At 39.4% G+C, this 21,466-nt stretch overlaps 1 protein-coding gene across 1 annotated transcript; it reads right to left on the bottom strand.

Moving 5' to 3' along the window:
- Positions 1–766: 766 nt before the first annotated feature.
- On the bottom strand, positions 767–20,178 carry LOC140931155 (rac GTPase-activating protein 1-like). The gene is made up of 24 exons (XM_073380903.1): positions 19,842–20,178; positions 19,463–19,563; positions 19,303–19,343; positions 19,008–19,068; positions 17,838–17,971; positions 17,046–17,127; positions 16,534–16,572; positions 16,164–16,190; positions 15,291–15,323; positions 14,603–14,702; positions 13,929–14,019; positions 12,821–12,866; positions 11,602–11,652; positions 11,435–11,480; positions 11,065–11,159; positions 10,916–10,972; positions 9,745–9,809; positions 8,226–8,286; positions 7,399–7,510; positions 6,825–6,930; positions 6,068–6,200; positions 5,079–5,220; positions 3,264–3,351; positions 767–1,713 (listed from the first exon to the last, which is right to left on the bottom strand). Exons 1-24 carry the CDS (start codon positions 19,933–19,935, stop codon positions 1,644–1,646), a joined length of 1,875 nt encoding a protein of 624 aa, XP_073237004.1. The 5' UTR covers positions 19,936–20,178; the 3' UTR covers positions 767–1,643.
- Positions 20,179–21,466: the final 1,288 nt, after the last annotated feature.

Below are 21,466 nucleotides of genomic sequence, written 5' to 3'. Positions count from 1 at the left end.
CTAGTATTGAGGTTTTCACTCTTCTCGTGACTTCAGATTCCACTACGAATCACACTATCATCGTTAGAGAGTCGGTAACAGATATTTTGTGTTTTAGCAGCAAAGAAAGCGGAAATTATAACTATGAGGCGATTTGTCAAAACATGTTTCTGGAAATGTAGTAACAGATATACATTCAAGCTATCAGTGTGAGTATTTAAGCCAAACGGACTGTTAGGGACATTGCATTTCTTTACGAAAGCTCGATGATTTAGCAAAGTCAACAACAGATTGCATTTGCATATCGTGTTTCGGAAGCTTTTCACACGACGAGAATGTTTTCAGGCAAATTGATGCCCCTTGGATACGGCTTTAAAGCGATCGTCTGGTTTTAAGAAGCTGAAGGCAGACTTACAAGATCTAGCCATTCTGAACGTCGTTTACTATGTCACGAGGTACACTTATGCGGTACAATCTAGAGATTCAACATTAGAACGTTCAAGTCACAAGCTATATTTTTCTTCCGGTTCTGTCAAAGAGCAGTAGTTTTTGAAAATAACTTGAGGCTATTTAAAAAGACAAGGATCAGATAGTTAGTTAAAAGACACATAAGGTGATGGGATAGTTTAGTAAATGAAAGTTTAAGAGAAGTGCAGTGAAGTAGACCTTATCACAACTAACGCCAATGAAGAAGGGCTTCAAAGAAAGAAACAGGCTTCAATAACGCTTTAACGTTAAAACATTTTAAATATATTTGGTTGTGTACAAAAGACATTAGACACAAATGTTTGTCGCAAACCAGTCTGCAAATTATGCGACTGTTGGTTTAATCTATGTAAATAATATTACAAAGGAGGCAGTCAACGATCTTGATAAAGGAAGATAAATTAAAGTTACTACAAGTGTACTTCTACATAAATGTACATAATTTGTTTCCCAGTTGTTCGTCGTGGTAAATGAGTGCTGGTAATATTGGCATTTTCAGCAAGTCTAGTATACTGACGAAATCTGTTAACAAGGTCCCCGGCTTTTATTTGATGTACAAAGGAATACAAGCCTAGCAAATAACCAAATAAAACTGAGTGAACAATGTACTCATGTTTTAGGTGCTTTTAACTGTTGTATGGTACAAACTCTTGCCTTGTAATGAGAGTATAGTTTGCAAGAATTGAGGCTTCAAAAGCCCCAGAAACACAACAGAGAGATGTTACTGCTCATAGTCTAGTGCACGAAGTTACAAGGCACATTAATTTTCCTCCTAGCTGGACGAATTTATTTAAACTATGAGGAACAAAACAGTAAATGAAAGTAGCTGCCCTAACACTTGTTTGAAAGACAGACATGTAGCAACTCATCCTAAAAAACAAATATTGTCAAAAACTATCCGCTGATGCCGCAAAATAACAAATCAACTCGTTCGCAAACGGAGAAATACTCTTTTCTTGATAACATACCCCTTAAATTCCTTCTCGCGATACGAATCGGGTTTTGACATCCCTGTGTCTCAATAAGAGACACTTACATCCGTATCGGCCTTTTTAAAATGTCGTATGGCACGGTGGGTCACACAAGTGACCATGAGGTGTGTATCAACTATAAAGGTTGTATAACTATTATACAAAGACCCAGTACTACCACTAAAATTAATTATATCATCTTGGTATCTATTTCAACATCGGAGAAGCAAAGAAGTGCGTCGGCCGTTTGTTAGGATGCTTGCTCTTGCTTCCGAACCTAACACAAAGTAAGACAGAATAATGGTTACTATATGACGTACAGGCACAATGCTATAAATAAGACTTCGCTAGATATTGATGCTCCCGTTTTAGAGTCGTTAACCTTCGTCTACTGACCTTTCTTCTTTGTTTTTCAAAATTTTCTTAAACATATATGTACTTTTCGAACCCTCCCAATCTCATTTTCTTCTTCAGCTCCAAAAACCATGTTAAAGAGAAATTGTAGACCCCAGGACATCGCTTTTGAACGCGAAAGTCTTTCGGCAAACTTAAGTCCACCCAAGCAAGATGTTTTAGGGAAATTCGAACAAAATTTTTTCCTCTTTCTTCATCGCAAGAAAGAAAATATTAAAACTAAGAGAGGCGATTCAATAGTAGAACTATTACAAGCAAAAAAAATCGTATTCTTTCGATGTCTATTTCAAAGAGCTTTAGACACTCAAAGTACGAGATGACACTTGACACAGCGGTTCCAGCAAGCTGAAATATCGCACGCTCATCGCTTCCCGCTGGAGGAGGAACGTTTCGCGAGAGAAACGAAGCGTCGGGAAGTGATGAAAAGCGGCTGGTTGGCCGGGATTTTTTTTTTGCTTCAATCGCAACAAGTCTTTTGTAACAGTATCAATACTTTCCTCAAACATTTCTTTAATATTCTGCGAGTATATTACTCGTCAATAAATGAGTTTCTGCTGAGAACAAGTTCTTCTGTCATTTTTTTCGCTCACCGAAGCAGCATAATAGATCCTTACAAGTTTTGATAAAGAGCAGTATGCGAATATCCATCGACACGGCTGGAGGAGGGCCTTAAAAATAAGGTAACTTACCAAGTTTAAAGGTGATACGTCCAAGGAAAGCGAAGAAATTGCGTGCGCCACAAAGTTGCAAAACCTTACAGACGTTTGTATGGTAAGGGGCACGAACTTGCCCCCTACCACCCACAATACAACTTAACGTTATTCTAAAGCGTTCTTTCCAGCTGTGTTGAGGGATTTTCGCTGGTTGGTCCCAAATAAAACTTAATTGAGAAAAAAAAACATTGAAAGTTCAGGGATGGACCAGAAGAAAAGTTATGAGGGGGTTAGGGGCGAAAACAAAAACAAAATCCTAAGTAAACTATTAAGTATTACACATTTAGATTGATTTTCGCCAAAACAAAAAACTTTCCCAGGGGAACAAAATTTCCATCTTACGAGTACCAAAAAAATTCAGTGCATGTTCCAAAATCCCCAACCCCCTACCATACGCGACCCGACGATCGCGCACCAGATCTAAAAATCGAATTGACTAATCACAACTTGGGAAACAACCCCGGCCTATTTCTGTCAAAGTTAAGATCGCGCGCGCGCGAGTGGTCAAGATGCGGAGTAACGAGGATGAGACAACCTCGTTCCAAGGGTTCTCTCCTACCGGTGTAGGAGAGAAAAATGGAAACGAGGTAGAGAGTGAGACTGGGGCGTGTGAGCCCCAGGCGCTTCTCGCGAAAATGTCACCCTGCTAAACTAGTTTTGAGGAAAAAACCTACTGTTTTGCAGTCTAGGTTATTATTACCTTGGTGTCAAAGGAGTCCTGGACAGGATGCTGCCTTTCTTCTTCACAGACTTGCCCGATGTTACTGGTCCAAGCATGCTTTCGGGCACTAAAAATAGAATGAAGAAGCGAGACGTCAAAAACACTAAATTCCAGAAATTACTCCCTTAACCCAACATTTTGCCCCAAGTGAGAAGTAAGTGTTAATGTTGGTTTAGGGGAGGGGTAGGTGGGCAGTTTCCCGGAAACATATAATGACCCAAAATATTTTAGCTTTTCAAAGATCAGCCTGTTGGGGCAAATTGGCGGGGAGATACGGCATTGTTATGCTCTGATGACTCCATTTTAATCCTTCTAAAATAGGCCTGGATCGTTAACGTTTCGATCCAAGCCAATTTTAAAAGGATTTGTATGGAGTCATCAGAGCATAAAGGCAGCTGTGATTTTGTTATTTACTAGTAATTTCCTGCTAACGTTAAGTTCCTTCACCAATAAAGACGCGCTATTGGCAATATTAACAACCCAATGAACAAGATAGGCGTGATACAGCCCCTGTAAGGTGAGAGACTTGAAGCTAACTTAACGCAAGTTTTCAAAAACGTCATCTGACACCCAAAAAGCTGGTGCCAGGCTCTCAGCTGGTGACAAGCCAAGCGAAAATAAGTCGCTCGTAGACTGGGGAAGGGGCGATGGCGGGAAAAGAAGAAGAGAGAACCTGTAAGCATATCTTCAAAGACCCCCTTCCGCCTAGCCTGCGAGCCGCAGACATATTTCCGGTCGTCGCTTTAAGCCAAAAAAACCAGATGCTCTCGCAGGCTACCTGCCACCCTCTTTTGTCAGGTCTAGATTTCGGCTATCACCACCGACTCCAGGGCTCAAAATTAAAAAAACCCTCTGGTCGCCTTTTGGCAACCAACTGGGTAAACATTGTCGCTAGTTTTCATAATGTAAATGACGCAGCTCATACTATCGAGTGATCCATCAGATTTGATTGTTTGAAAATATCGCGGTCAGAAGTCGGTATAAATTTGGAGGTAAACTGGCTTTTTTTATGCGATTTGGCACAATTCTTTTATGACGAAAGCAAAGCAAGATAAGATGAAATGTTTGTTTCAACTTTACCCTTTTAATTAATTTAAATCTAAATCATAGAGAAATCTGGTCGCCAATTAAGAAGAATTTTTAGTCGGTATGGAGAAAATGTTAGTCGCATTGGCGACCGTATCAGTAGCAATTTCGAGCCCTGACCGAGTGACTCCCCGCGCGTCTCTCACGTCAGTTTTCACGATTTACTTTCCAAAGTGTTTATATGATGTCAACTGAGTAGACTGCGAGCAGTCTCTCTTTTTCTTCAGATTGATTGAGGGCAATGAGAGAAACTTTAGATGTGTCAAACGAGGGCGGCAATCTCTCCCGCCTTCGCCTTTAGTCACGCGCGTGGTCGTTTTCTTGTCTCGCACGACGGACTAAGAAAAAGGAGAGACTGCTCGTAGTCTATCAGCTGAGTTCATAAGGTAGATTGGCAATGGAAGGGAGATACACAAGCTGAAGTTTCTTGCGCTAACCCTTCGTCAGAGCGATTGCGAATCGTCTTTTTTTTTCTTTTTAGCTGCCTTTTCCAACCTTGATTCTTCCGTAAATGTCCCAGGCGTTCAGATATTAGAGCGCGGGAGAAAAATTCACGAAAAAAAAAAATTCCCCGTTTTCCCGGTGTACAATTTAACACGCCCCCCACCATCTGACCGCCGCGCTCTACTATCTGAAAGCGTGGAACAGGCTGCCGTAGTGGTTACATAATTTTGTTAGGTAGGATTTGCGGATTCAGGAGAATCTTACCTGGTCTACACTCGGGGGTGATAGGAGTTCCGTCCGCCCGGTGTGTGGAAGGGTTATATGGGGGAGATCGTATGTTCTCATCATCTGTGTTTATGAATTGGTTCCAGTAGTCAACGGGCATCGACAGGAGTCGCTCAACAACCTATAAACCACAATTACATACGTTCAGTTGTCACGAAAAATAAATTGTTACTCCAGCTTACATTGTGGGACTGAATTTTCTACTTTAATTGAACACGTTAATGAACGTTTTACTAGTCATGTAATGAGGTTGGCATTTTGTTAAGGCACGGTTAGTGTTTTAGGCCTTGGAGCATCAAGACTTCTCTAAGGCTACAATTTTGGGCGAAGTTAGCGCGAGTTAGTTTTCTCAGGAGCCCATCTCCTGGTTTCCTATAAACTCTTTTTTTTTCTAACCATGGTCGTACAGAACTTAGAGCAGGTGCAGAAGGACAAAGAAGGGGGCGAGGACTAAAGAGAGATTAAAGAGCTTGAGCAACGGCAGTGCAACGGGGTACAGCAGCAAAAACGTCACTTTAAAAGTGAATTCACGTTTTTGTTCAAGCCTCATAGCGACATCGGATAACTACACCCCGCTAAATTAGTCCGATGAAGGCAAATTCTTTTGGAAATTGAATTCTTAACGAACGTTATCTAAGTTGGAAAATATAATGAAAATTTCGTCATGGGATGTTCACGATCGCAGCGGCCGCCATCGTTGCTTAAGCTCCTTACCAATAAGATCAGTGCTTCTTTCTCATTTTTCAAGTTGCTCGCAGGCTTTCTTTCTTTCTTACTCCTAAAAGTCTGCGTTCCTGGAATAGCTATCCTGAAATCTCAAAATAAGGTTTAAATAACCAAGAAAGGAGGCTAAGAAAAGATAGCAGCGTAGCAGGCGCTAGAAAGTAACAGCTGAGAGATCGGGGCGCGCAACAGAGGTTTCTCGAGCGCCCCTTCTACGCAGGCTAAAGATGGAACTCTCACATTACCTTGGGCTGCCATTTCGCCTCCTGTAACATTTGCATTGGTTCAATGTCCGTTGAAGAGTTTCCGACAAGAGTAGGGCCAAAAACTTTGGCCAAGTTACTGGACGACATTCTGCATTCGGTGCAGTGAGCCACCCTAAAAAGGAATGGAGAAATTAATAGACCATATCCTAGTTGCACAAAGCCTCTGTTTCAAAGCGAGGCTATGAGTGAAGCCATTGATATGAAACCGTTTTATTTTTCTGATGCAAATGAAACTCAATATCACAAGAAAGGTTTTACTCTTAACTTCGTTTCGAAAATGAGGGTTTTTGGAACAAAGAAATGGCATATTACGCAAAAAAAAAGTGGATGAGAGAAAATGCTCGAAAGAGTTGAAGGTTTCCCATGAAACATTGACATTAAACATACATGACTGTATTTTATTTACGCACGTAAACTTAAGCTCGTGCGTACGTAAAAATTACGCGATAGTAGAAATCCACCTTAAATGCAATTGTTGAGAAAAAAATGCCGATAGAAGGGGTGTGACTGTAAAATAAAACGAAAGAGATTGAAAGAAATACAATCCTGCCGGATAGCATCTCGATACTACGAAACACGACTAAAAAAAACCAATGACTGAAAAACGAAGCAGCTTTTGATAGAAAAAAAGTCGAAATGACTATGGTACGTTTCAACTTGACCATCTTCTTGCGCTGAGAAACTGGAGGAAATTACATGACAAGCAAAAGGAAAATGCTCATACAAAGAGCCTTACTTTTGTAAATGAACCATCAAAAAGGCCAGTGTATCTCTGTTCGCTTGAGGCAGTTCGCTGACCGCTTGATATGTAGCACTCGCACTATCATCTTCATCTGTCTTGTCTGAAGAAAAAAAGAAAGAAACACGCGCTCAGCCTCTTTCCCGACACTTTTCAGCCAATAAGAAACAACAAAAGCAATCGTGAATCGCTTCTATGAGTTTTACCGCGCTTTCTGCCGGTTACACGTGTTTGCGTTGAGCTCTGATTGACTGAGTTTTGCAGCGCACGGCGAAATAAAAGCAAAACAAAAAAAAGAGTTCGCGTTCCTACTAATAGGCCACTTCCGAGTTCCAAAACCCTCACTTTCAAAATGAGGCCAAGTGTACAACCTTTCTTGTGAAAATGAGTTTCATTTAAAGGAGAATGAAAATTATTTCCATATCAAAGGCTGAGCACTTACACTCGCTTTGATACAGAGGTTCGGGGGAACTCGAAAATGGCCTAATTAATCAAGATTATTCCAACTCGCTCAGTTAAATACAGTTGAACTTTCCGGGAGTTGAAAATGGTATTTAATTAACGGTCTTACTTGCAGCATCCACGAATGCCGACCAAAGTTTGTACGTAAGGAGTGGTTCGGCCAGTTTCCTGAAGAAATCTTTGAGCAATCCGCACACAACGTGAATGTCTTCAACTTTGCTCTGTGGACAAAAAAAGAATAATTATAAAAACTTCTGAAACACGGTTTCTTTGTCCAAGTGTCTTACAAAACCGTTAATTTTAATAATGAATACTACAACAAGAAAAAAATGCAAATAGTTTTCTTTCGGAAGAAGACCACTCTGAAAGTATGGCTTGCGTGGCAGGCGTTTCGAGGGAAAGACACGCGCGAGAACGTCTAGACTGATTTAGATTGCTAGCAGTCCTTCAAGATTGTCGCGCGGGTCCTACATGTTACCTGCGAGAGAGAGTAACGCGCGAGGGAGAAGATGTAACAGGTTCGCCCACGCGGCAATCCTGAGGCCGAGGGACTGTTGGAAGTCTAAAGAACGTGGCGTTCTTGCGGGTCTCATCCCCAACTTTCCTTTCAATCACCTACCACACCAGACTAAGGAAAATACTGCTCAGTCAGTAACCCTCTACATACTGTCATGAAAAGTGACTCTTTGCAGAGATTTTCAGAATATTTGCAAAAATTATGTGTTACCGTGCCATATACGCACTCTTCTGTGATCATAACTCAATGTGCATGCCTATTTAGGTTGTTAAAAATGTGCACATTTTTTTTATTTTCAAAATCATCATTGACGAAGATATGAGAGACATCGAAAAAAGTATTTCAAATAAAACTATATCGATCCTGATCTATCTTGAATCCTGACTACCATCTGGAAAATCACATTTATTTCACTTTACCAAGTCAGTGGTCTTTCCTTGCAGAAACTTTTCCTTTAATTCCTTTACACTTCGTTCAGCTCTGAAAGTACAATGCACACAATAAGACTACAAAAATCACCATGACGAGTTGCAGATTAATTCGTGATTCTATTTTGCCGAAAAATGAAGTTGTGTTCGTTGTCGATCCTTTTATCCTGTCTGTTAACTAATGCTCCGATGAACGTTAGGCTTTACGGCTACGCTCACATGGTACCAGACGAATTTAGTTCACAAGGAACTGTTCAATATTTTCGCTCTGTTCACAGGAAACTGGCCAATCAAGTTGAATTTTGACTTCTGTCAGTTCACGTGAACTTCTGTCAGTAGCTTTATCACCTGCCCATGCGCAGTGCGCAACTTGAACAAATCCAAAATGGCGTCTCCCTGCTGAGTTACCACTCATCAACATAACCATGACTTGGCCGTAGAAAACACGACGGGTGTGTTCCTTTCGGCGAATCCAAAAACGGATTTTTGATCCTAGATTTGCCAGATTTCGCGGTCGAAAGGAACGTGAAATCCGAAATTGGATTTGTAACCTTGGTAACCTTTCGCCAACGCGTGCAATATGCACGACAGCCTCTCAAAAAATGACATGTTTTCTACTGTTTGACAAATTATGCGATTATACCGTGCAGAATTTAGTGGTCGGCAGTTCGAATAGCGACGATGGAACATATAAAACAGACAAAGAAAGAAGCGCATTAAAATTAAAATTATCTAAAGAATGTCGGCCAGTTTGATCCAGTTCCATAGCTCGGATGTTTTTATGTAACACGATCGAGTGCCTGTCGCGTCTACAAGCGAGTTTGTAGTTAGACAGCAGTTCATTTGTTACTTTTACTTATTTCTGATTTCAAGCAATCTTTGGAGACAAATGGTTAGTATATGGATATTTTAATGTACCAGGAACAATCTTATAATGTTTTCAGATGTTTTACGGCAAATGACAGCAACGAGGAAACTCTACGGCCTCTTTGGGAATACTTCAACTGGAAATACCGCTGGATCATCTGACTAATTTCGGATCCACTGTGAATGGAACAGCGCAGATCACTAATCCATTAATCTGGATTTGGATTCTTCGGATTTCAAATCCAATGAATCCTTTTTCAAAAAGGATTCACCAGATCAAAAATCCGGATTTGGATTTGCCGAAAGGAACGCGAAATCCGTTCTTAGATCTAAAATCCGTTTTTGGATTCACCTAAAGGAACACACCCTAAGACGGTCATCGTGGCTAATAATGTGCCGGTCAAATTTTCGACCGTACCGGCTAAAAAGTTTGCCCTTGATATTGGTGTTCAAAATTTTTGAACGGCTTGGCGTCTAAATTTTCGTACGGTAAGGTTGGTTCCGTCTGAACGCAACACCGGTCAAAAATTCGTCTGGTGACGCGGGAACGTGGCGCGAGTTATCATTTTTCTTACTCTTTCCTGTAACTACACTTCTTGAAATTAAACTCACTTCTTCTCTTTGCTTTAGACTCTGAACTCACCCTGGCACTCTGTAGATTCCAACTTCGGCAAGTCCGCGACGTTCAACTTGTTCAACGCATCTGACCTAAGCAGAAAACACATAAAAAGATTGGCTAAAAGTTACATTTTTTTTCTCTGCTTTGAAAGCAGTAAGGAAAGTCATTTCACTTATTTTTATGGAGGCACATTGAAACAGTTGAGATGTGCTCTTAAGTGTCTGTTCACTAAACTTCTTTCTTCTACGTCCTCTACTTCTAAATTAACATAGGCTGCTATATTTCCGCGTTGGTCTAATGGTGGGGTGAATTTAATAAAACTTTTAAAAGCGTAATTTACAAGTGTAGCTATTGTTTTCAGACTCTAAAATAGTGGCTACACTTATAAAAGTTTTATCAAATTCACCCCAGATGTGCAGGTTTATGAGAATTTTATCACACAAAAGAGAGAGCAAAGCTGCACGAGTGTCTTCAACGGTCAATATTTATGCGACTTAAATGGTTGTCTGAGTAAACAGCCGACACTCGCGACACTACCAGCAGTTTTCCTGCGAAATGACGTCTGAGAAACGAGCGCTGAAATTCCATACTGATGACGCGTCACTACCCAGATCTGGGTAGTGCTTCTGATTGGTCGTACCGCGAGGGAGAATTGCTTCAACCAATCAAAAGCACTACCCAGATCAGGTCAGTGACGTGTTATCAGTGTGTAATTTCTACAATCGTTTCCCAGACGTCATTTCGCGGAGAAACCAGTGGTGGCGTCGCAAAATGTCAGCTGAAAATAGGGTTTGGGAATGACTTCAGTTTTGAAACGTTTTAATAGAGAGCTGTAGATTTGAGGGCGAGAACGTTCAACTTAAAGTTGGTGTGCCTGTCCTAAAAAAACAGACACCCGGAAAGCTTTATTTTACATTTTTTTTTTTTACAAAAAATGTTAGTACGGTTACCGTTATTTATACTGAAGGAGGTTAAGCCCTCTCTCGATAGCAGAATGATAATACTTCTAACATTTGATAACTTGTTCGTGCAACTGCGACATTCTCGCTAAATTCCGTTGTAGAATGACGACGGCTATCACGTTTTCCCGCCAAAATGACGCTGGTTCACGCGCGCGCAATACTCAGAATATTGAGAAAATCTAGTACTCGAAGTCGTCCTCGAATCTAAAGCTCTCTAATGATAAAATACGTACAACAATCTCTGGCACCATAGGACTCGTAGTGGGAGCATAGAACTCGATGTTTTCATCCTAACAAAACAAAGACACAGTCGTCAGAACAACAAAACCGACATGGACATGTAACTGAATGTAAGGTGTGTATAAAGATGTCTCGCGCTTACTGGGCGACGTCTGCCAGATCCTGGAGTGTCATTAGAGGGCACACAAGGAAGCGGAAGCTGATCTTTACAGTCAGGGTGGCACACAGCACGACAATCTGCAAAGAAAAGCACGAAGCTTTAAGGCCATTAACAACAGCGTCCTATAGACGAGGACAAGATTTGACATAAGTTTTTTTCCCGTATTCTCAAAACAATGCACCCCGAAAAAGACTGGCATTATTCTTTATTCACCAGAAAAGTTAACAACACGGTTTTGTTTTTCTAAGGAGGTTAAGCCCTCTGCCACTCGCAAAATGATAAAACTTCTAACATTTAATAATTTGCCTCCTTCACTACGCCAATTCAACCATAAATTGACTGCTGTAATTACCTTTGCACTTCAAGGCTAGTTTTCCAAACTTTATCCTCTTGTTACACTGTAGAGACAATACAGTAAACAAATTAAACGCAGCGAAGCAAGATAAACTTCAAAAATCAAGCAAAAAATGCTTATGAGAAGTTTAAAATGGGGGAGAGGGGTGTTCAAATCTTACTTACCGGCTGGCAGCTCTCAGGCTTGATTACAGTTTTGGAGACGAATGCATGTTTCTAAAAAAAGATAATGATAAACAACGTTTATACTTCAATTTTGTACGGTATTTGTATGATGATAATCTGATGATGAGTAGTGTATGATGACAGTATAACAGAGGCTATAGGGGGAGGAACAACAAAGTTTAATGACTGTGAAAGGTTTGAACCCAGGGGTCATTTCAAAAGTAGGTTGAGTTTGATCGTCTGGGTGAACGTAGTCCTGAATAGGACTGTTGTTGTTGACAGTGACTGACGTTTCGACAACCCGCGAGGTAGTCATCTTCAGAGTCAAAGTGAGTTGTATCACGTCAGTTGATGGTATTATACTCTGGTTATTGATCTGATTGGTCAATTACGTAATTACAGTTCCCAGCGCCAGATTCGTCACGAATCCGCAAAAAATATTTTCTAGTGTAAACCGACCCTGACTTCGTAAAACCAATGAGACCAATCGCAATCGACCAATCATTCATTCATTGCGTGTTTGTTCGGGAGGCCCGTGTCGCTATCAGCTTGCAGTTACCAATGGCATACCAATCGTACCAATGGCGCTAATCGCGAAGCTTCTTTGACAAGTCGTTATCCTTTATTAACGGTACAATTAGTGTTGGCGTTTTGACAATTCGTATGTTTATAAGACATGTGTAGATCAGTTTCAGTAAAAGGGGACAAATTCATCGGTCTCAGTGTGGGTTTCACGGCTCAAAATAACAATCGGTCAACGGACAATGTCCGGTCAGGATTACCATTGGTCCGGACAAAGTTTCGGTTTGCCCGTCATTATGACTACCCTGGGTACCAGAGGTTTTTTCTCATGTGCGACGGGGAGCTTCGTTTTGTCGGCCAAAGGCCGAAGACACGAGCGGCGAAGCCACTCACTTTTTAAGACTTGACCGAAAGCGGAAACCGCGCATAAAAAGCCTCTGGCACCCAGGGTACATTTTAACAGATACGTAAATAACCGACCAGAAAAAAAATTCACACTATTACGTTTCGAGAGAACAAGTATCTTTTTTCACTTCATGTTTTTGCTTGCTTATTAGGCTAGTAGTGACCGAGCTAAAATTTCTTGGCCGGTAATCACGTTAGGCAACAGTCCCAAATTTATTTTGAGCTCTGGGTTTACATTATTTTGAAATGGAATGTGAAACGATAATTTTCAAATTTTTATGAAGGTACTTACTTTGTCTTTTTTAGCTGGTCCTATGCTGCCAGTTTGTGAAATAATTCTGAAAAAATATAACAGTTTATTTATTAATCATCAGCCCAACAGTACCACTCTAATAACTTTTTGTGCAGGCATAGCTAACTGCCAACTTGAGTGTCACAAGTAAATCTGGGAATCAGTTTCACTGGGTTGTTGTGAAGAATTCGCCGTGAAACGAGCCGTAATAGAGAGGGTTAGCATCGTTTACGTCAAGCCGCAAACGCGAATCTGTACCACGAGACCAAGTTTCCTCTTTACTTGTCGTTTTTTACTGTTTATTATTTCTACACATAAATTAGTAATTTCACGCAATTTTTTATCCATAAGAATTGTAGCCTATGTGTAGCCACACCCTCCCCGCGACAAAAGAAAAACGGAGATAGGGAGCTCCCTCTATCCATTTTTCCTTTGTCGGGGGGAGGGTGCGGCTACACGTAGGCTCTCATTTTCTATTTGAGAAATTCTCAACGTGAATCTGACTTTTCCGTTTGCCGTGAACGTGATGCTTAAACTCTCTAATAAGAGAAAAGGGTCCGGGGAGGGTAGGGGGATAGGGGAAGTTTCTCCAGCGGCTTCACCACAAATGCTTTCTTCACTGAGCTGCAATAAAACTGCCAGATGCAAACTGGCTGGTGAAAATTGTGGTGGGAAAGCGCAAGGGTGAGCTTCAGAGCCATGAAAAAAGGCATAGATGCGCTTCATTTCTATTGAATCAGTACCTTCTTTATTCGATTAAACACCGCGGCGCTTATTTAATTTTCAACGTTTCTGATGCGGTATTTATTCGAGGGCGCCTTGTATTTCAAAATCACATTTCTTAAATCACCGACAACACTGACGGTAAATCATTTGAATTTTGTAAAACAGAAAGGTGTAGATTACCAAGTTGGATCTAGTTTTTTTTTCATATAATCTTCGAATAACGCTGCATCCTTCCGATTGGACCTCGTGTTTATTGGTTATTTTGCTTCCATTTAATCAAGTAAATATGGTATTTTCAGAAAGGACTCTGGTAAGCAGAGCTGAGTAAGTAGGACAGAGATGTATCATAATTACTAGAATACAAAAAGTGATAACAAGTTACCTCTGCATTTGTGGAGTTTCCTTCTTTGGGCTGGTGTACCTCTCAAGCTCTCTTATGGCATGCCTGTATGGGTCTCGGTAATTTATATCAACTGGAAAGATAACATGATTTGTTATGATGAGGAGGTGGGACAGCAAAGAAACGAAACACAGTGGCAGCCTCTCTCATTACCACAGACATTTGACAAGCTCCTCAAATTTCGATTCGAAATCAATCCGGCAATCTCCTTAGCCTGTGCACAGACGTCGCCTTTTCAAAGGAAATAGTAGACACCTGCACGCAGGCTAGCAATCTTGAGCTTACTTCAGGGCTCAAAATAACGGACAGCAGGTCGCCAGTCACGATGACGGGCCAAATACTTTTTAGCCCGGACGAAAAATGTTATAGAGTAAAACGCATTAAGCAACAACTATATGGAAAATATTATAAAATGTCCGCATCCAAAAATGACTGGTCAAAACGACCGTTATTTTGAGCCCTGTACTTAAATATAAATCCTGCTAAGTGTGTAGAAAGATACGAACTATTTTAACAGTCTTGGCACTTGGTGTAGTTTTGAGTTAATGGCATCAGAACTGTAAGTATCAGGGCTTGAAATTCTTGCAGAATTGTTTTTAATTTAAACGGCAGTTGCGTGGAGAATAAAATTTCTATTCAAGGATTAAAAAGGGTACCTGGAGCGGATGGTTGCACATAGGTCTGTTGACTTGGATAAGCTGGAACATGGACTGGACTGCTTGGAATAAGGGGTTGTACAATCACTGGAGCATCATGCTGTATTTCACAAATTGAAAAGTCAAAATAACGAATATATCCACTGAGTAATTTAAAACTTATTAAGTCATGTAAGTCATACACAAAATCATCCCTCAACTGGACCTATCTATGTCATAAATACAAACTAACAAAAAGGATCAGTGGTAAACAAGCAAAACAATCACCAATGAGAACCATGCACCAGTCAACGGTGTTCTTAACAGGATTTTCTATCCTGGGGTCCACAGGACCTGCTAAAGGGGGCAATGGGGGAGAAAAGCAGGTCGCAATTTTTAGATACATTTACCACTAATTCAACAAAGTGGGTGTTTTCTAATGAAATTTTGGCTTATATCATAACGAAATGTACCTAAGTGTATGTTCAGTTACGTGCATATTGTAATAGGTTTTTTCTTCTTTGTGCACTTAGGCTAATTTTAGTGCAGTATTTTCTTGAAAAAGTGCGGCAATGCTGCAGTCTGGTAAGAACACTGGGGGTATGTGAAATTTTAAACATAGAATAACCATAAAATGTACAGAAGTTTGTACTTTGCAAATCGCAACAATTTCTTATTTTAATATCATTTTCTTAGAATAAAGAACTACCTCATCCTTTCTCGGCCTTTTAGGAGGAGTAACCTGAGAGAAATAAAGTGAAAAATAAATGAATATAATAAATAAGAATAACAAAAAAAAACTTGGATTAATTTTCTCGACTGAAAAAAATGTATGCAAATAATTCCAACTAATTGAAGTTAGGATTTGCTCATGATGGAGTACCCACTTTTTTGGCTGCACAGGCACTCACTGATTTGAGGAAATACTGTATAAAAGTCTGCATATTTCAAGATAGCCCACCCAACAGGGCCGAGTTGTTCAAAGCTGGGTTATCATAAGCCAGGGTTAGTGCAAGATTTGAATTCAAATATGAAAGCTTAAAAATCATTTCAGTTTTAATCCTTTTTGTCTACAAGTTGATTATTGAAAGCTTTAAAAATAACAGAGAAACTTATCCAAGAAAATGCTTTGGAACACAAGAAAAAGAAACCGGGGTTAAATTTAATCCTGGGTTAAGTGCTAATCGGCCATCGAACAACTGGGCCCAGAAGGTTGAGTTCATCTGTGAAACAGTTTCAAAATCCTTGTATCCTAGGCCCCCACCTGCGTACTAGGATTTGAGTACGCGCCATGATTAGCCTGTTAAAAATTAAAAGCCATTGTTGATTTGGCAATCAGTTTGACAGGAAATTTCTAAATGCATTTGTGGTAATTTGTTGAGACTGTTGGGGCTTTAGAACAGCCATAGCAGGGCTGCTTGCAGACATACAAACTGGGGTTAGATTACATCTGCGAAGCTGGATGAATTTTTGTTGAATGTCATAATTACATAATTACTGGGAATAAACACAGTACTTTTAAAATGTTAGATTACTGCCTATCAAATTAACGTCAATTATAACTTCACTGGGTTTAACTTACATCAAGCTCTGGAGCTGTAGGAGGAGGCTGCAAATTTAGGGAATAAAATTATACAAATATTTTGTTAGTGTTACCACAGTATATGTAAGTAGTTAACCATGTAATTTCCTCACGTTAACAATAAAAATTGCATTCAACTCTATAACTAACTATGATTACAGCCTAAATAAACTGTGTTTTCATCAACATATGGTATCTGTTAACTACATAACCCTAATTCACTGCCATGTCAAACAGCAGATATTATTTTTCAACAGCTGAATCAGGGCCCCATGTCTCCTGGTATTTTTATAACACACACAATGTAATAACTAAAACAAAATAATTATTTTTTATTTACTTAAAGGCTGAATTCTAATGTTTTCCGTACCTTTCTGTGTATTGAAACTCTCTTGGGTTGAGAGACATCCTAGTAAAATAAAAGCATGTAAATGTTTTTAGTTTGGTGTTCATGCATTGGGCCTATCACATGTAACTAATAAAAGGCAATTTAAGTGTTACTTAACAAAAATATATGGGTTCAATGCAAGGTAAAATGAAATTCAAAACATTGGAAAATCAAAGGTATTTTCCAGTTCTCAATCTGATGCTCAGCCATTGGTTAAAATTGGTTTTTAGATCTGCGTGTGCAATCGTCACTATCATTATGTTGTCTTTGCTAAATCTGCCTATTTTGGACACCCTCAAGACCATGAGTCCGTATCTTTAACAGCAAAGGTCCATAATAGAGAGGATTCATTTATATCAAACATCTGTTTTCTTCTTATTATTTATTTTTTGCAGGGGATTAATGTCACTGTCTAGTTTATTATTGGGCTGTCCGTTATAGCAAAGTATCTGCAAGACAAGAATTGACTGTTTACTTCTATTAGCAAACCCTACCAAGTCATCCTCTGTGTTGTCGTAACTGATATCTGATGGAGATAAGATAGATCCAGTGGATTCATCCTGAACACTTAAGCGCCTGATGACAATATGACAACTATTCATCACATTTTTGTTACAGCAATGACCTTTATATACAAACTTAGGCTCTGAAACAAACCACTAATTTTCAGCAACCCTTTGAAATGGCTTTCTGATAATTAGTGGTCTTTATAAATTTAGGCAGTAATACTGCCCTTATTTGGCCAATAAATTGACCCAAGACAGGACTGTCATTAAGTTTTGAAGGGGCCTTAGTAAATGAATGTTGACCTTAAACATTTCACAAAAATTTATAGTTTCACCTTAAGCTTTCCTCATTGATCACCAGCAACATGAAGTGATCTCAGCCATAACAAGAGCTACAGGTTACAATCCTTAATTACAGCTCTACAAGAGGTGTTTAACTTATTGGACGTTCGTACTGTATCACTCTGTGAAAATCTATGACCCATGACTGCATTCATGAAAGGATTGTAACAATGATAATATGTTGAGGCACCACTTACTGGCAGAAACAGGGAAACAAATCTGTCCATGATACAGCACCAAAAGTCTCTAAACAAACTACTTGGGAAACTTGTTTTACTCATCAACAAACGTGGGGGAGGCAATGTTACACAGCCCAGTCAAAACGCCTTAATATATGCAAGCTACTGACTTTTTGCACCCTGTTATTCTGCTTACCGTAGAAAAACATTTTGACTGAGCTGTTGCATTCCATAAGTATTTGACTTAAGGCTTCCATACCTTTTCCTTGGACTGGTCATGTCATCATGGTGACACTGGCTCAGTTGCATTAGTGTCTGTCTTTCATTGTCATTTAACCTGCTCATGGTGTCCTTGTCATTTAACAGTTCGCGGATCAATGCTACTTGTCTCTCCTGTAACATGACATGAAACAACAATATTTTAATAGTCACTTGACACTAATACAACAGCCACTCTGTGCAAGACAGTTGTTTCCATCTCAGAGAGACAGGGACTAACTCTATGATTGATGTGGTGTGCATCTCACAACACGACTATGAACCTTGAATTCCAGCGCATTTTGCTTGTGAGCTTAAAAAGGTCTTTGTCCAGCACAAAAATCTGCTTGTTCCAGACGAATAGATGGGACTAGGCAAGGGGTCAGAATAAAATTGGTCAATTTCTGACAAAATCTTAATCTGTGGTTGGACATGATGTCCACAAAAAGTTAATACCATACTATCATTTTGCAGATAAATAAAATCTATATTTTAGCAAATGTAAATTGAAGTAAAAAAACAAAATAATATTCTTGTTGCGATGCAGGGTGCAAAGAAAGTCAGTTTTACAGCTTGCCTACCATTCAAACAAGCTGTAATTAGCATGTACCAGCTCAAAAGTCATTTTAACTAAACCAAAACAAAGACTTTGATAACAGTTGTTCTGTAATTTGAAATCCCAAAAATACTTCACTCGCCAGTTGGGCACTGAAGGTAAGAAGAGTATTTGCTAACCCAATAGCAAAATCCACTAGCCCTGGGTTATTGGACACAACTTCCTTTGCACACTATGTATGTGAAGGGATGGAAGTAATCAGTCAACCTACACTTCCTGTACCTGTCATACATGATGTAATTTTTCTGTCTTTAGGAAACGAAATGCATTGATTATTGATTGACTTCAAGCACATTTTTGTTTTATCCAACCAAAATGGTGACTTAGCCAGATATATGCCCTTTCAGAAAAGAATACAGTAACTATTTTATGGCACCCGTTGTTCAAACATAAGATAGCACTATCCACGGGATAAATCACTATACAGCAGATAAGTGTTACCAATATGCATTTTGACTGGATATAGATTTCATCCAATGGATAAAGTTAAGTTATCCACCTTATCAACCATTGGGGCCTGTAGATTTTATGATATTAATTTTTGTAAATCCCTACCAAATGGTCTTGAGTTGCTTCAGCTTTCATCCTCTTCTTGATTTCTATTTCAACTTGGCTCCTGGAAAGCAAAGATAAACTGTGTAAAACCAACCCTAAAAAAAAACATACAGTATTGCATCTTCTTATATCAATCTCTGTCGTGCTGTATGACCACTACAGCATTACAAATGTTTGACTGGTTTTCTGGTTTCTGAAGTGGGAATTTTTTCTAACCGTAAGCTCAAACATGCGTTTTTCTTTAAACTTCTTATGTCAAAGTTTTGTTATTTTGTTATAACATTTATCTACCAACCTTGCGTGCTTCAACTTAACTTCAAGTGCTTCATTTTCTGCCTGAAAAATATTGTTAAATTGTTAAAACTTGAGCTCAAGTCCCTGAACAGCAAGTTAAATGAAAGAGCCCACCAAAGGATTATTCGTTTATTAATGATTAAAAACGTCCAACATGTTACCTGGAGTTTTGCGATCTCTTGCTTTAGTCGGATAGCTTCATTCTCGGCAGAAAGCCACTTCTTCCGACATTCTTCTTGTTGTGTGACGAACTTAATGAATTCTAGGAAAGGGTAAAATGATTCAAATGTTCTTTTAAGTCAATGTATTCTCAAGAACTGAACTCAAGAACTGAAAGCTTTGCAAGTTGCTTTGATTGAATTGCTTTTAACTTATTCCTGAATAAAGCTCGTTAGATTTCAGAAGAAAGATTAACAGAAGAAGAAAGTCAAAGTAACGTTCATAATTTCAAAAAGCGTTTATCTGCTGACAAATCAAGCAACACTATGGACAATTGATCCAGCAATGACAGAACAACGAGCGAAGAATCGGATCACAAACCTCCTTCAATTCCTTCGGCGAGCACTGAAGTGGAGCGAACGATGTCATCAAAAGCTCCAACAAGCGAGGAGACAGACATAACGGATTCCTTCATAAGCTTGAACGCCTCAAAAACACACTGTAAAAACCAATTTTGAACGAAGAAGAAACCGCCTTCACAAGACTGTCATGCAACCATGTTGTTCGTTTTTTCCCTCCCTTTCTTTCAAACACACGACAGCAACCAATCAAATCACGCGGTTTATTCTACTCACGTGATTTGACTTGCCAAATCCGCAGGACTGCATTCGCGGGCTCAACATGTCATATTTCGTGTCATTCGTGAAGTTCTTGAAATATTTCTTCTTAAGTACCACGACCGGTTTTCTTTCAATGCTCAAAAAAAAAAAAAAAAAAAAAGAAAAGGAAAAAGTATGGCGGATTGACTCGAGCGGGCCTCTCTCCAGTTTGCCTCTCGATTCGATCACTCTCAGCAGAAAAGAACGGGCGCGGTTTTTCTTTCACGAATCTGTTGCACGTTTAAGACAGCTACTAGGAGCGTGGACTTCTCCTTGTACCGTCCCGGCCATCTAAATGCCTAATGCAGGCAATTCTTGCACAGTACTTAGGATCACTTGAGTCTGGAATGTAGAAAACCAGAAACGTACAACCAAATACTCGTATGTTTCTGAGAAAACACAAAGGTCACAAAGAGAATAATTGGGTTTTTTTCGTTCTATTGGTCAAAACTAAGCCAAAATTATATTTCGAAAAACATAGTTTATTTATCCATTTCTTTTCCACTTAAATCGGTTATATGTCTCCTTTAGTTCTAAAAAGATACTTAAATTACTCTTCGATAAAATTGTTCGTCTTTTGAATTTTCAGAGTTTCAGTAAAATAGTAACAACGTTCACACTGCGAGGAAAAAAGGAAGGTCCTTCATGGACCATTTACATAAACCATAACAACGTTCTAGTTCTCTTCAAGTACAAATACATTTGAATCATGTTGAAAAGCTGATGAAAAAACACAACGTTCAGTTTTTGTGTGTGTACCAACGTCACTAAATAGAGAAGGAGAAATCACTTGGACTTCACTTGCTTGGTTTGGATGGTTTTTTTTAATACTTGTTAACCACAACTACGATGCTAGCTTAGGTTTCATTCCGGCAAGGTTTTTGTCATTTACGAACTCGCTCGCGTCGCTGAAGTTCGCGAAGCTGGCTTTTTAACAAGCCAACCAAGTGGATGACTTCGTCAAAACTAAAAACCGTACCGAAAAGAATCCACTGTGAGCAGAGTAAACCGCATATTTTTTCTAAGTTCGTACTTGAAAACTCTGTTTATGAATGGTAACAGTTTCGAGAAGATGGCTGAAATTCAGGCTACAAAGTTGCCAAGTTTAAGAATGATTTGCTGAAAATTAACGAAGATACTACATTGTAAAGTCACGCAGTAATTCAAGTTTATGAGTCCCAATAGAAACGTCTGTAAAATTTTGCGGCTTTACGAAGCCATATATCCTTGCTCTTTTTTGACAAACCACGAAAAAGTTCTGCGTTTTAAGGTGTCTTTCCAGCAGTGTAGATAAATGTTTGCTAAAGAGCCCTGTTCAAACGTTGGAACTCTTGAAAGGGTCTACTG

Source organism: Porites lutea, chromosome 3 (assembly GCF_958299795.1).
Source record: "Porites lutea chromosome 3, jaPorLute2.1, whole genome shotgun sequence".
NCBI classification, from domain to species: Eukaryota; Metazoa; Cnidaria; class Anthozoa; order Scleractinia; family Poritidae; genus Porites; species Porites lutea.
Note: the sequence above shows the minus strand (reverse complement) of the source record. Positions and strands in the feature narration are given on the sequence as shown.

Excerpts from the sequence above, each read along its gene's own strand:
- LOC140931155 (XM_073380903.1), bottom strand. The coding sequence starts at position 19,935 with ATGAAGGAATCCGTTATGTCTGTCTCCTCGCTTGTTGGAGCTTTTGAT. Across the intron at positions 17,972-19,007 it reads AAGCAACTCAAGACCATTTG|GAGAGACAAGTAGCATTGAT; the intron begins GTAGGGATTTAC and ends GTCATGTTACAG. Across the intron at positions 12,867-13,928 it reads GAAACTCCACAAATGCAGAG|AATTATTTCACAAACTGGCA; the intron begins GTAACTTGTTAT and ends ATATTTTTTCAG.